This window comes from Callithrix jacchus, chromosome 8 (assembly GCF_049354715.1).
Source record: "Callithrix jacchus isolate 240 chromosome 8, calJac240_pri, whole genome shotgun sequence".
In the NCBI taxonomy this organism is placed as follows: Eukaryota; Metazoa; Chordata; class Mammalia; order Primates; family Cebidae; genus Callithrix; species Callithrix jacchus.
Genome location: NC_133509.1, coordinates 36,614,824 through 36,629,362, shown reverse-complemented (window position 1 = coordinate 36,629,362; position 14,539 = coordinate 36,614,824). Strand labels below are relative to the sequence as shown.

The window sequence follows — 14,539 nt, the reverse complement described above, 5'->3', positions numbered from 1 at the left end:
TGGCGGTTGCAATAAGCTGAGATTGAGCTACTGCACTCCAGCCTGGGCAACAAAGCAAGACTCCATCTCAAAATAAAATGGTAAAAATCCAGATTTTTAGCTGGTATCTCTGTACTGAGATGGCGGTCTCTTAAAATTATAAGCATGAACCAATCAAAATAGATCTGTGGCCTGAAGACAGCCAACATGGGATATCTGATTTAACTGAACATTTATAATACATATGGATAAATTTGGAAAACTCCCTAATCACACTGCATACTCAAAAGCTTCTTTAAATTCCCTATATTGCAAAACCAGTTCGAATTTCTGCAGAACTCCTTTCTCTAGTTCCCTTAGATGACTCACACACTCCTCCCTCCCTCTCTCTCTCTCTTTTTTATTCTCTATAAATACAAGTAAGTACTTACAATTTTCATTGTCTCTCAGGTTACTGCCTATTTTTAAGAGAGAAAAACAACTGAGTCAATTGCAGAGCCCAGGTTTTTCTCCCCAACATTAGCCTTCGGATGCAACAGGGAGTTTCCTACCCCACCTCTTGCGCCCTACTCAGTTCCAGAGACAAACAGAATCACAACCTTCTAGTTAGTAGACCTCAGATTTTTTTTCAAGAGTTTATCTTTCCTAGTAAAGGTAAATTTTCCTGGTAAAGAAAAAGATCTGGAGGTAAATACAAGCAGCCACTTTATTGTGCACTAGCATACCCCCACCCATGATAATTTACATCATGCATGCAATTAATTATCTGGCTACACTCATCTGACTGCTGCTACAGGCTGAGAAAGCAGTGGAAGAGATCGTAGGATTAAGAAATTTAAGCACCAACATTTTACTTCCACCATCTCTCCCTCCCAACTCAGCTAATGTCTGAGCAATTTTGATCATCCTTGTCACACTCCTATCTTTTACAGATCCCTCTCCCCAAAAGACAGATGACCGTAAAATAAATTAGGCTCTGAGTGGTCCTGTTGCATTGGATATATGTTCTTTACTGCTACAATGGAGCAGAAGCATCTGGAATCTTTTTACTGATCATAAAACCTGCTGATAAACTCATTTTGCTGAGCATAGCCTTCTGATGTAATTACACTCCTAAAACTTCAGCATCTTAGTAAGATAACCACAGCAACATACTCATTGACAGGGCAGGTTTTCCTAGACCAGCAAATTCTTATAGGTAAAAACTTAATTTACAAAATTTAATTTCCAGAAACAAATTTGTGAATTAGATATCTTAAGCTGGATCATTTTCCCTTAATACTAATTAAGTTTAAATCAAGTGGTTGCAATAATACATACAATAAAAAGTAGTATACAGAGAAAGTATGTATGCAATACGATCAACCAAACAAAATACACAGAACAAGAAATTTTATTATCTCCAATGCTGGTGCATAACAAATAACAAGCTTAAGAGGAGGAGACAGAGGGAGGGAAACTTCAGATTACAAGGTAATTTTTGGGCAGGTTTAAAACCTTTAAGAGTTGATAGAATAACTGTTCATAAAGTCTTTTTAGATATAGGGCTTTTTACTTGACAACTTTTATTAACAGTTCTTACAATATGAAGTTCAACTAAAGTCTTTCACCCGTCAAGTCAAAACAGCAAGCAAAACAAAATTTCTCTAGTATATAACAGCGTTAGAAATGGTTTTTCTTTGTACATTCACACACAATGTCTAGATTTGAAACTTTTAAATTAAGGATGTCTTAATTTTTGACTTTTAAAAATGGTCTTGACAATGGATTTTCTTGATTTATAGATCACAGTGGCTTTATAAATGATCAAGATACGTGTACAAACAAAATTTCAAATGCTTTTGGAAACACATCTTAAGACATATAGCACGTGATATATATTTGAGTTTGCTCATCCTTTTGGGATAATGAAGACTACTCCATTTATCTTACACTGAAAATTTAGCCTTTGATAACTATGGCTTGAACAGATCACAAAATAGAATTTTCCAAGTTTTCTTAAGCTTTCAGTCCAAATAACTCAAAAGATATGTGTCCTAGTTGGATACATTTTTTTCTCATATAATCAGTATCAGTGGGCTCTTGTCTTGGTTTGTCTTGGTCATGACTTATTCTTGCAAAACCATCTTTACAGCAAAACAAATATGAAAGATATTTTCCCCAATGCAAGGAAAATAATCTGGATCAATAACAAAGTCAAAGCCATTGGTGTTTTAGGACATTCTTGAGAACAGACTTCAACAGTCTAAACATCATTTTTTCTTTAATGATTCTCTTCTTTTTTCACAACTGTACAGTCACTATCCTATTGTCTTCTATTCTGAAAAACACATTTTTTTGAAGGTCAAGTTTTTCAATGGCACAGAACTATTTGGAATGAACCCAAAAGATACCGGAAAGTTGGGTCCCTCCTCAAGTAGTTTCCTCCTCTTTTAACAGCATGTAACTACTCTCTATCAATAATCTCATCACAGCCGAGTTCTTCGGTCAGACGATTGACAACCATCAGTGAAAAAAGCTCTTCGATGAAAGCTAACTGATCAAACGGGGTCTTCTCATAATGCATCTGAAACCCGCCATCCAGGGCTGCTTCTCTTGCTCTGGTTGTTCTCAGAAACATCTTGTTGGCTTCTTCGAGAGCTGCTGATACTCGGTAGCCGGCACCACTAAGCTGCTCCTCTTCCGGATAGTCGTAGTCGTCCTCCCAGTCATCAAATTCCTCGCCCTCGTCTTCGCTCTCGAAGTCTGCGCCCGCCACCTGGCCTGGCTGCTCCCCAGCGTTGGGCCCGTTAGCAAGGCTCCGCTTCCCCTCTGGCGCCGCCATTGGCTGGGCCGCCTCCTCCTCCATTGGGCCTTCCTCCTCTAGCTGTGGCGGGGCCCGGTTGCGGGAGGGACGCAAGGATAGCTCCCGGCTCCCGCTGCCTACCTCCATCTGCGGAAGGTCACCCTCGCCAGGCATCACATCCATCTGCAGGTCACTGTTCTCCTCATACAGCTCAGACAGCTCGGCCATTTCCGACATTGTGCAAACCGCTCAACCTCTCGGAAAAAGCTTTCAGCAAGATAGAAACTGCGCGGTCGTGCGCCTGTGCGCGTGCGCAAAGTCTGTGAGCTTGCGTAACCACTCGCGCAGGCGTAGTCGTCAGGTACCGCCTCCTACTTGGCGCTCCACTGCGATTGGAGGCAGTCAATGTTTTTCCCCGGGTGTTAGCGTCGCTTTTGAGCTGGGTTTCCACCTATTAGAGCTTCGTAACTAGGGATCCTGCTTGCAAAAGCATTACAGTTTCTGTGTTACTTAACCATCCTGCTGCTCGTGATGCTGCAAACTGTTAAATAACCTAACGTGGCTTTTTTAACACCTGATGCTTCTCCCCTCCTTTCTTCCTCCTCCTTTGGGCAGTTTATCTATGTGCTGATGACTTCTAAATCTACATCTCCAAATCAGACAACATCCATAACCACAGATCAGCATATTAAGAACTAATTCATTCTGCCGTTTTAGTGTTGTCATTACAATAGTTGTATTCACAAACAACAGAAACGTTGTACTTTTTTTTTAAGTTAGCCTGAAGAAATATTTGGTTCCATTTCTTTTCTCCTGAAAGGTATCTTTCCGCTATTATCAATGCGGTGTGTATTCTTTAAATTCTTTTTATTTGCGTTTACATGTATCTTTATGTATTCATAGAAAAAAATACTATTTTGTGTGTTTTTTAAAAACATGTCTTACCTATCTTCAACTTAAAAGCTGAATCTTTTGTGTATACCTCTATGAATTATAGGACTATGTATACTAACATGATTCAAGCACATTTCGTTTATTCTCTTTATTTCTATTATTATTACATTGGAGTATATAATGAAATAATTATACAACTCCCCATAATGTAGAATCAGTGCGAGCCCTGAGCTTCTTTTCCTGCAACTGGACAGTCCCATCTGAGAGTGATGAGACACAGTGACACCCGAGGTGTGTTGCTTATGTCCAGTCTATTCTGTAATCTCGTTTTGGTTGCTGCTACTGCAGAAAACCCTGCCTCACAAAGATAGAATGTTGGAAATGGAAGCAGGCTTTTCAGTAATTTTGTGGCAATCTCAGGATATTCCTCCTTGACTTAAATGAGAACATATAGAATGAGGCCAGCGTCATCCTGATACCAAAAAGAAAAAAAAAAAATCGAACGTATAGAGATTTGAAGTCTCAAACATACTTTTAAGGCCTCTGTCATTTTCAATATCAAGCAGTTGATCCTCTTCTAGCATGACAAAGTGGATTCACCTGGATTATTCGCAAAAGGGTCACAGATCCATTCTGTCTTTTGTGAATGGGAAGTGTGATGGTTAATACTGAAATTCAACTTGATTGGATTGAAGGATACTAGGTATTGATCCTTGGTGTGTCTGTGAGGGTGTTTCCAAAGGAGGGTAAACATTTGAGTCAGTGGGCTGGGAAATGCGGACCCACCCTTAAGCTGGGTGGGCACAATCTAATCAGCTTGGTTAGAATATAAGCAGCCAGAAAAATGTGAAAAGAGAGACTGGCCTAGCCTCCCAGCCTACATCTTTCTCCCATGCTGGATGCTTCCTGCCCTCGAACCTCAGACTCCAAGTTCTTTAGTTTTGGAACTCAGACTGGCTCTCCTCACTCCTCAGCCTGCAGTCCCTATTGTGGGACCTTATGATAGTGTAAGCTAATACTTAATAAACTCTTCTTTATATACATGTATATATCTATTCTATTAGTTCTGTCCCCTTAAAGAACCCTGACTAATACAGGAAGTAATGTTCAAACTCTTTTGAAAGCTGAGATAGGTAATCATGCACCAGCTGGGAGAAGAAGGTCCTGGCTCAGTCTCTTTCAAAATCTGCTAATGTTTGAGATGGCAGAAATCCCAGTGTTCATTTGTCACCTCCGTGTTTCCAGTTTGGCTTCAAATGCAGCCATTTTATCTGCCAACTTGAACACAGTTGTCATTCTTTCCTGAAGTGACAGAGTTCATTGAGCAGGTTGACGATGCCATACAAGTAAGCAAGTTTTGTGACCCATTTGATGTCATGAAATGTGCTGCTAGTGGGACTGTTTTTCTCAAAAGAAGGCTCTGAAGCAGCTCTCTTAACTCAAAAACTCCAGTCAGTGATGTACATTTAGAAAGCCATGTCACTTCTGTGTATAAGAGAAGATGCATGTGCTCGGCGTGCATCTCCTCACAGAGCTGCGCAAACAGATTGAGTTAAGGGCATGTATAATGTAGTTGATAATTTTAATCACATACTGCAAAACTTTGTTAAGTTCGGGTGACATTTTCCGGCTAGCCAGCATTTCTCCATGGAATACAATGCATAGACTCACATTCAGAAGCGGCCTCTTTGACATGAGTAGTGAAACCAGAATGCCGTCCAGTCATGGCAGCTGCTCTACCTGTGCATATACCAACACAAAATGACTGATTCCATTTCATGATACGTAATCATTCAAAGACTTGAATAGTTCTGCAGCCGTGGTACCGGTTGGCAACAAAAGTGCGTATAATATATCCTCATTCACATCCTCTTGAAAAATACATCACACACAAAAAAGCATGTTGCTTTGTTGTCGGCATTGGTAGACTCATCAACCTGGATTGCACACCATGGTGACTCATTAATCCTCTCTAACAATTGTGCCTTATCCTGTAATATTTCATCAATTCATCGAGTTGTGGTGCTAGCCAAAAGATAAACACATGCTACCTTTTGAACTGCAGCCTCTCTTAAAAATTCATGACAAATGTCCTTAGCAGCAGGAAAGATCAACTCTTCACCAATAGCAAAGGGCTTCTTAGCTTTAGCAATGTGGTTAGCCACTAAGAATGATGCTCTCAGTGCAGACAAACTGATGGAGTGGTGGCCTTCAATAATTTCTTCTCTTCTTTGTTTTCACATTTTTTTCTTTTGAAAAACCTCAAAGGCTTATTATTAATGTAGGGTGCTTGGTCTCCATGTGACAAAGCAGTTTCATGGCTTTGTTGCATAGCCACTTGTCACATATTATACAAAGTGAACTTGGAGAATGTGAATCACCTGTTGCAATGAACTGGTATTGTAAGTAGGAATTCTGGTATTTTCTTTTAAATGCAGCTTTCTTTTTGTTGGCAGTCTTAAAGTCTTCTGCTGCCTCATCACTGGATCTTTCTCCCTTTTCAAAGAAGCTCTCCTTTCTACTCATTTTGGCTAGGGTGAGTTAATGGGCTTACCAAAACTGTTACTGAGAAAGTGCACAGTGCAGGAAAGGGCATGGATGAAAGTGGTAAATAAAATAATGGGCAGGCCAGGCACAAACTACAATAAATACTGGATTCCGACTTAAAGCCTGCCCCTAGCTACAGCTGTGCAACTGAAGTACATCAACTCACTTACCACTATATAGTCTGCCACCAGATGCAGCGTAAGTGTCATTTGCTACTCACTGATAAAGTTTTGATATGAGTCTGCCAGCAATTGATTCATTATGGTCTCTGTGCAGTCAAATCTCTCTACTAATGTTAATCTATATTTGCAGCCACTCCCCAGCAGTGGCATCACCACCTCAGCTCTACCTCAGATAATCAAGCATTAGATTTGCATAAGAAGCAGGCAACCTAGATCCCTCGTATGTATAGTTCATAATAGGGTTCATGCTCCTATGAGAGTCTAATATCGCTGCTGATCTGACAGGAGGCAGAACCCAGACAGTAATGTCAGCAATGGGAAACAGCAGGAAATACAGATGAAGCTTCTCTCACTTGCCTGCTGCTCACCTCCTGCTTTGCAGCCTGGTTCTTAAGAGGCCACGGACCGGTACTGGTCTGTGGCCCAGGAGTGGGGAGCCCTGGCTCTAGTTCACCTAACTATGGACACATAATTTCTGGCTGAATGCTGCTTGGTGTCATATTTATCAAAAACTAAAAGTTCTTAAATACATGAGTCTGTTCATAGACTTTTGATTCTTAATAAAATTTCTATAGTTTTATAATATATCTTGCAGTTTGATCAGGAATATTTTGTCTTTGTTCTTTAAAAAATTGCCCTAACTCTTCTTGCATGTTTATTCTTTCATATGAATTAGGAGCATCTTGAATATGATATTATAATATGTCTTATTATCTGATAAGGGAATTCTTATCCATTTGTCCTTTTAAAATTGCTTTAGCTCCTCTTGCACATTTATTCTTCCATATGAATTTTAAAATCAGCTTAAAAAGTTCTATAAATGCTATTGTTAGCATTTTTCCTGGAATTGCCTGGAATTTAGAAATTAATCTGGGGGAGGATTGACACCTTTTTAGTACCATATTCTCATCATAACAGTGATATATATCTTTCTCCTTGTTCAGGTCTTATTTATACTCTTCAATGAAGTTTTCCAAACAGTATGACATGATTCTTACTAGTTTTATACTAAAGTGCTCTTACAAGTATAACTTTCTCCCCCAATACAATACAGTGTCTAATTGGCTATTGTTGATATATGGGAATGACATTGATCTTTATGTATTGACTTTGTTTTTACTGAAATATAAATGTAGACAAATTTACACATAAGTCCATAATACTTATCACAAAATGAACAGTTTTATAACCAATACTCAGATGAACAAACGCTAGCATCCCAGAAAACAATTTGCCCCTTCTTCCTGTGCTCCAGAAATAATTATGATTCTGATCTCAAATACAGTAATTTTGCCTGGTTTTGAACTTCATATAAATTAAACCATGCAGCATATATTCTTTGTGTTAGGCTTCTTTTGCTCAGCAAGGAAGTTGCTGCTGTATAGTATGCCACCGTTTGAATATTACAATAGTTATCAGTGGAATTGTTTCCAATTTAGGGCTGTTGTGATCAGGGCAGTTATTATCTTTTTTGAGAAGAATATTTTTTGTTGCACATATTTATATAATTCTGTTGGATATACATCTAGAAATAGAATTGCTTGGTCACCTTATTGATCTTTGGTAGAGTCTGTCACATGATTCTGAAAACAGGATTAGTTAATAGGGGCATAGTTGGTGTTTTAATCAGCCTTCAAAATAGCATGACAAATACATCTCTGCAAATGGTCATTACACGGTGGTGTCCAAGCAATCCGAGACCCTCAAATAAAAGACAGTCTTCTTAGATAATTAATGCAGTTTACTTGGCTAGTCTTGCTTCATATCAGAAGTCTTAATGTTAGTGCCTTAATCAGTATACATTTAGTAGTGAATGACTGAAATCAAATTCAAACTAACTTATGCAAAAATAAACAAAAATATAAAGGAACAGGGTGAAATGTATTGGTTCAAGTTATGGAACATATGTTACCAACAGACTTTTTTTCTGTTTTTAGTTATCAGTTCTGATTTTCATCAGAAACAAAGCTTCATATTCCAGCAGACCTTTCACATGGCAGCAGATTATGGCCCCCAGAAGCTTTGGCCTTACATAGTTTTTAATGGCAGAGAGAGATGCTTTCTCTCCTATTATTCACTTCAGTTCTTCCCAATAGACATTGATTGGCTCTGCTGTATCCAGAGAGATGTTATTATCTGATTGGCTAGCCCTAGATAACATTCCGCGTGGGTGGGCAAGGGCAGTGAGATGAGCATGTCAAAATCACTGGAATCCCACAGTTTAAATGAGATTATTATAGGGTGTAGGTGGGATAGTTTCCGAAAGGATGCTGATTAGGCAAAAACAAAAGAAACAAATGTATGTCTATTACTTTTAGACTGTATATAACTAGAAATAATGATTAATTTATATTTGCATCCATGCTTAATTTATGTTTTTCAGATTATTGCAAATCATCATATGCAGTCTATTTCATTTGCCTCTGGAGGAGATCCTGTAAGTATGGGTTCACAAAAGTGCTTTTTATAAAAGTTAAAAGAACTTCTTGACATTTGGGGCTGGATGATAAAATAAAAGTACTTTTACATAAACTATATTAGCCACTACAATGCTTTTCCTAACATACTATTACAGTCTGTGAATAGCTACATGTAGCAGATAATAAAAAATTTGCTTTGGGCAAAATATTTCCTGTCACTTAAGTTTAAAATATTTGGATTAGTAGATGAGCTAATAGTGCTTCATTATATTATCAGCCATGGAGTTATCATCTAATAAGCTTCTTGTGGATAATATCTAGGTCATGAAAAGAAAGTATGTCATACATGTGTCCCTCAATCCTTCCTTAGAATTCTTCTCAATGCGGAGTTTCTAGCACACTCTACTAATCAACTGGACTTGTATATCAACTAAGACAACTAATCTGGAACGAGCCACCAGGTTTGCAGAAACTCGTAGGGGAATGGTGAACTGGGAAGAAAGAACTTGTAGTTCTTCTCTACCAAGAAGAGGTCGTGTGGTACTCATTTCCCAGAAATTGTATAGGATTTCTCCAAGCCTACTTTTCAGAATGGAATATCATTCCTTGACTCCTTACTGCGCCGTTTCTGGACCAGAGAAAAAGGAGGCGGGCTTTGAAATTCGGGAGCCTGCAACTGAGCAAGAAGCAAATCTGCTTAAACTGAGGGAGCAGAATACTTTTGCCACTCTGCGACATTTTGGGTCTTTTTATTGTACTCTTTCTTCTTCTAACTTTGTGTATGTTTTGATGAAAGGTTAGAAGAGGACAGAATATGACTTTCACAATAGCTAAACATCAGTAATGTCAAGAAAACAAGGGGAACACACGCAGACCTTGTTCTTACTCAGAATGTATTACCTTCTTTTCTGCAAAGCATTTTTTTTAAAAAAAGATTATATCTTCAGGAATGAACCAATAAAATTCAGTATAACAATTGATTTTTTTCTATCTACCACATTGAGTTCTCACTTCTAATTGAGGAATAAAATTTAGAGTCATAAGTGATAGGACGATAACCTAGAAACCCAAGAAAGATATAGAGAATCCTAAAAACTAAATCTGGCAGCTAATACCAAGATAGTTTTAATTTGTTTTAAACTTTTTGCCAAATATTTAATGGGGGGGAAAATAATTGTATATCCTAAAAGGAAGTACATTTCTGAAGTTACTCTGTAATCATTGCTTCATTTATGGGCATCTAAATTATTTAAGCAAGTTCTTCCACTTGTGTGTCGGTGTAACTTACCTGTATAAAATATATAGCTAAATTCTATTTAAATTAGCCAATTCTTAAAAACACTTCAATAAGTACTTGTCTTCACACTGGCTACCAATGACTCAAAGTATTTAAGCATGTCAAACCAAGACAACCTGCCTTCAGAACTTCTCTGAAGCATGTGGCAGAAAAGCAGCCTTTACAGGATTTCAAATCCTTGTTTTTTAATTAATGGATACTCAATTTCCCCATTAGCATTTCTACTTCCTCATCTTTTAGCCTTGGGCATAATTATTTTCAAATAACTATTATATATGTATTAGTTCCTCGATACTACCATTTAAAAGTACATCAAATGTTAAGAGTTTTACCTTTTTCCCCAAGAAATTCCACAGATGCCCAATTGTGAATTCCCATTAGCAAACAAGAGACATACAAGGTTTCTGGTGCATAGCAGCTGCTATTTGAGCCCAAGAGCCTATCTGGACTCTTTTTCATCAAGCCTTGTAATCTGGCCTCAATAGCAACACCAAGGATGGTGGCTGGCAGAGAGGGTCAACTGAATCCTGGCTGAAAAATGCAAGCACTGTCTTCTCTTCCTGGCTCAGTCATCCATGGAGGAACTCAAATACTTTTCTTTTATTTATTTAATTATTATTATTAGCATTTTGCTGGAGTGCAGTGTGCGATCTCAGCTCACTGCAACCTCCGCCAAGTACTTTTCTTAAGAGATTTAAAGTAGTACTTATACATGTAGTGTGAAAAATAGTTGTTGATGTTCACCCTAAATTTCTCAAGGGTTGCCATCATGTTAGAATTGGTGTGCAAGCTCTTGTTTACTCAAGGCATGCCCTGAATGATTTCTATTGTTGTTCTCCAGAATCTTAATTTTTTCATAGTCTTCATGTGCCTTTAGTTCTTTAAACTGACGAAAGCACTGTCCTACTGAAAGCAAATAGTAAATAATTTGTGGCCACTGTGGGAAAGTTAGTACCTGCTGTGTTGAGAGCACCCCTGTGCTCTGTGAAGTTGGTGAGAAAGCCTGTTGATTCAAATTTAAAATAGAAATCTGGCGGTGGTGCTGTGGCTTAGTTGGTTAAAGTACCTGTCTAGTAAAAAAGAGATCTGGAACCACCCTAAGCATTGGCATAAGAAATCATCTCTAAAGTTTTACCATCAGGTCAGGGAGCCAGTAGGATGTACTGCCAGGCTTTGGAGTCAAGTAGACTTGACTTATTTAAACTCCCTAAACTCCAGAGTCCTCATATGTAAATGGAAGATAATCCCTATTGCCTGACAATGTTGTGGGAATTAAATGAAATGATGTATATTTGGTGTTAGCATAGTGCCTGTCACACAGTCACAGAAGTAACTACTACCACTATTATTAACACATGCCATATTTGTTTTAGGATTCTGACTGAGATAATTTACAGCCTCACGGCAAACTGGGTACAATGGTAGGAAGCTGACTTAAAAGTCCCTATGGTCCAACATAGTAATCTTTCTACAAGATTTCCTCTAAAATTTCAAAAATGATTAATATTCTTCTCATCTCCCGGCCTTTGCTCACCCTCATTTTTACTTTCTTTGCAAAAACAGTTAACTTGTTTTTTATCTCTCAGCCCTCTACACAGTTGCTGGAGATGCCTCTGTAGCTATATATACTTTCTCTAATTAAAAAATGCATTATATGTTAACAATTGTATACATTTACACATATTTCCCCCTGCTATTTATGCTTTACTTTTAGCATTCTGTAAATTCTCCCGAATGTTTACAGCTATGGAATTTTAGAACTGTGCCAATGGTGGAGACTGTTTTGAAGATGAGGAAACTGAGGTCTGGAGAGGTCTCACGGCCTCTTTCCCATAATTGGACCTACCAGACAGCATGGTTGGCATCAGACCACCTCTTCACTTGAATAAGAGTGGCAGTGTCCCCAGTGATTGTGGCTTTTCTTCCAAATTCATATAAAACAAAATCCATAGATATGGCCTTATTTATTTAGAAGATATTTCAGAACTTTTTTCTTTTTGCATTAGGGAAATTTACTTAGGTGTGTGTTTTTTTTTTTAATAACCCAAGACAAGTTATGCTGACCCTGAGATCCGCTTCCTGTGTGATTCATTGTGGGTTACTAAGTGATTGTCCTTGAGGGTATTACAAACATGGGCTTTTATTTCCTGCCAGTTGATTGCATCTTCCCTCTAGAGAGTCATACTTCTAATCTGCAAATGGCATTGTGTATATTTTTTTCCTGAGAACTGAGATAACAAAAAGCATCTTTAATTATTCAAACCTTACCATTCATCAGCTTACTGTTTTCAATAAAAGCTGGAATTACCAAGTGGCATTTTGTTTGTTTGTTTTTACAAAATCAGCAGTGCATCTCTTTTTGAACTTACTTTTTCAAGGGTTCTCTTTTTTTTAAAAAGGTTTTTTCTTTTCTGTATATTGATCAAGTTAATTCCTTGTATTTTCACTTTATTATTCCTTAAGTCAAATTGCACTGCACACAAGCAAGCTAACAACTGCAAAATCCAATGTGTCTCTTTAGTCAACTTACTTTCTGACGTATGTGGTATATGTTTGGACAACAGGAATCATGGTGCCACATCTTAGTTTATGTCACCTTTGTGATGGCATAATCCCTGATAGTTCGACTTTCAATCCAGGACAGCCTCATATCCCCTAGCCATTTTTAAAGAATATATCCTAACATATTCCCTATCTGCTTTTATTCTTAATGACAGTCTACCTCTAAATTTTTAATTTTCAAGTTCTTTCCCCAAGGGACAGAGAACATGGACTCCATAATTGTTAAACTGTATAATGTCTTTTTGTTTATGTTCCCTTTGACAATGCTTTGCTTTTTTCTTTAAATAAAAACATTTGTATTTAAGTCCTTGCCTCAGTATTATGTCATAAATATATATGTATATTTCAGCAGTACAATCCATCCATTTTAAATGCAGTTATTTTCCCTTTTCTTATAGGATACTACAGACTACGTTGCCTATGTAGCTAAAGATCCAGTTAATCAAAGAGGTATGGAAAGCAACTTACAGATTGTTTAAAGAGCTGGTATATACCAACTTTAAAAAGCAAACAACAGTTATTTTTAATGTACAGAGTGATGAGTATCACTAGAGTATATACTGGATTCTAGAAATATTATACAAATTTGAGTTGGAACTAAATAGCCCTGTTAGCAGAGCAAAGTAGAAAAACTACGTAGATGACATTTAAATCATTTTAAAGATTCACCAACCAAAGGCTTATCTATTTGTGTACCCAAAAGAGAAGCTGTTTGGTTATGATGGCGGTGCTGGCTGCCACATCCCCACTGGACAAATGAATTATGTGTAAGACCAAAGCCAGTGAGGAGTGAGGTTATTGACCTGCATTGGCCTTGGGGTGTGTGTGTGTGTTTTGAGTCTGTGCACTTGCTGTTCAAGAGCCTGTAATATCACTTTGAATGTTTGACTTCTTTTCATCATTTGGATTTCAGCTTAAATGCCTCTTTTACTGAGTCCTTCTTTGATAGCACCTCCTGTCTCCCATAGCATATCCTACCTTGCTGTATCACAACACTTATTTCTCTTTTCATTAACACTCCACATTTCTATTATAAGTTAGTGCAAAAGTAACCACGGTTTGCCATTTCTTTTAATGGTAAAAACTGCAATTACTTTTGCACCAACCTAGTATTTTATTTACTCACATATTGCACTTGTTTATATGTTTAATGTGTCCCTTCTACTAGGCAAAAAGCTTCATGAGGGCAGGAACCCGTCTTTCTTACTCGCTGTTGTTCCCCAGCATTCATTATGATGCCTAGCATATAGGTGATACCCAAAAACTATTTTATTGAATGACTCAGTGAATGGAAGGGCGATTTGATGGGAATTCTTGTTTCAGGATTTAGCAAGTTCACATGGTTAGTATTGCTTCTTATACCTAATGCTGGAACATTCAGACTCTTCTTAGGGAGCAGTGTTAGGTTTGTTCTCTTTAACTGGAACGTGTTAGTTGGGCAACGTCCTCTGCTGCCCCAGGGATGGAGTTTGCCCCCAAACATTTATTAAGTGAGCATGGAGTAGGACTTGAAAATTTAGAGAGCTTATAGCTATAAGACACCAAGGTGGAAATGCACATGGGATGCTGGGGAGTGAAAAAATAGAACACCTCGGACGTCACAATGTAAAAGCCTAAAAGGCATCGATAGGGCAGGTATGAGAGAGCTAACAAGTAGGAACTTAATCCCATGGGCAGATGGGTGGAGAGTACTGTTTACAAAGTAGAATTGAGACAGATTGGTTTGGCAGCAGGATGTAGTAGATGGATTTGGGGAGAAACTTAAGACAGGGATATCCATTTGGAAGCTATTGTGATTGTCAGAAATGAAATGACGAAGCCCAGATGCTGGCACAGAGCCCGGCACGTAGTAGATGCTCAGCAAATGTCTGCC

General features: G+C 38.1%; 2 protein-coding genes across 2 annotated transcripts in view; one reads left to right on the top strand and one right to left on the bottom strand.

Annotated features, from left to right (window-relative positions):
* The window catches only part of SHC4 (SHC adaptor protein 4), a 148,611-nt gene that overhangs the window by 81,110 nt on the left and 52,962 nt on the right, over window positions 1–14,539 (top strand). The window contains exons 5-6 of the mRNA XM_002807191.5: window positions 8,771–8,824; window positions 13,065–13,116. Of these exons, the coding sequence (XP_002807237.4) occupies window positions 8,771–8,824; window positions 13,065–13,116 (106 nt within the window). The remainder of the gene's footprint in view (window positions 1–8,770; window positions 8,825–13,064; window positions 13,117–14,539) is intronic.
* EID1 (EP300 interacting inhibitor of differentiation 1) lies at window positions 1,355–3,086 on the bottom strand. Its single transcript, XM_002753446.5, has one exon. The coding sequence runs from the start codon at window positions 2,999–3,001 to the stop codon at window positions 2,426–2,428; it is 576 nt and encodes a 191-aa protein (XP_002753492.1). The 5' UTR covers window positions 3,002–3,086; the 3' UTR covers window positions 1,355–2,425.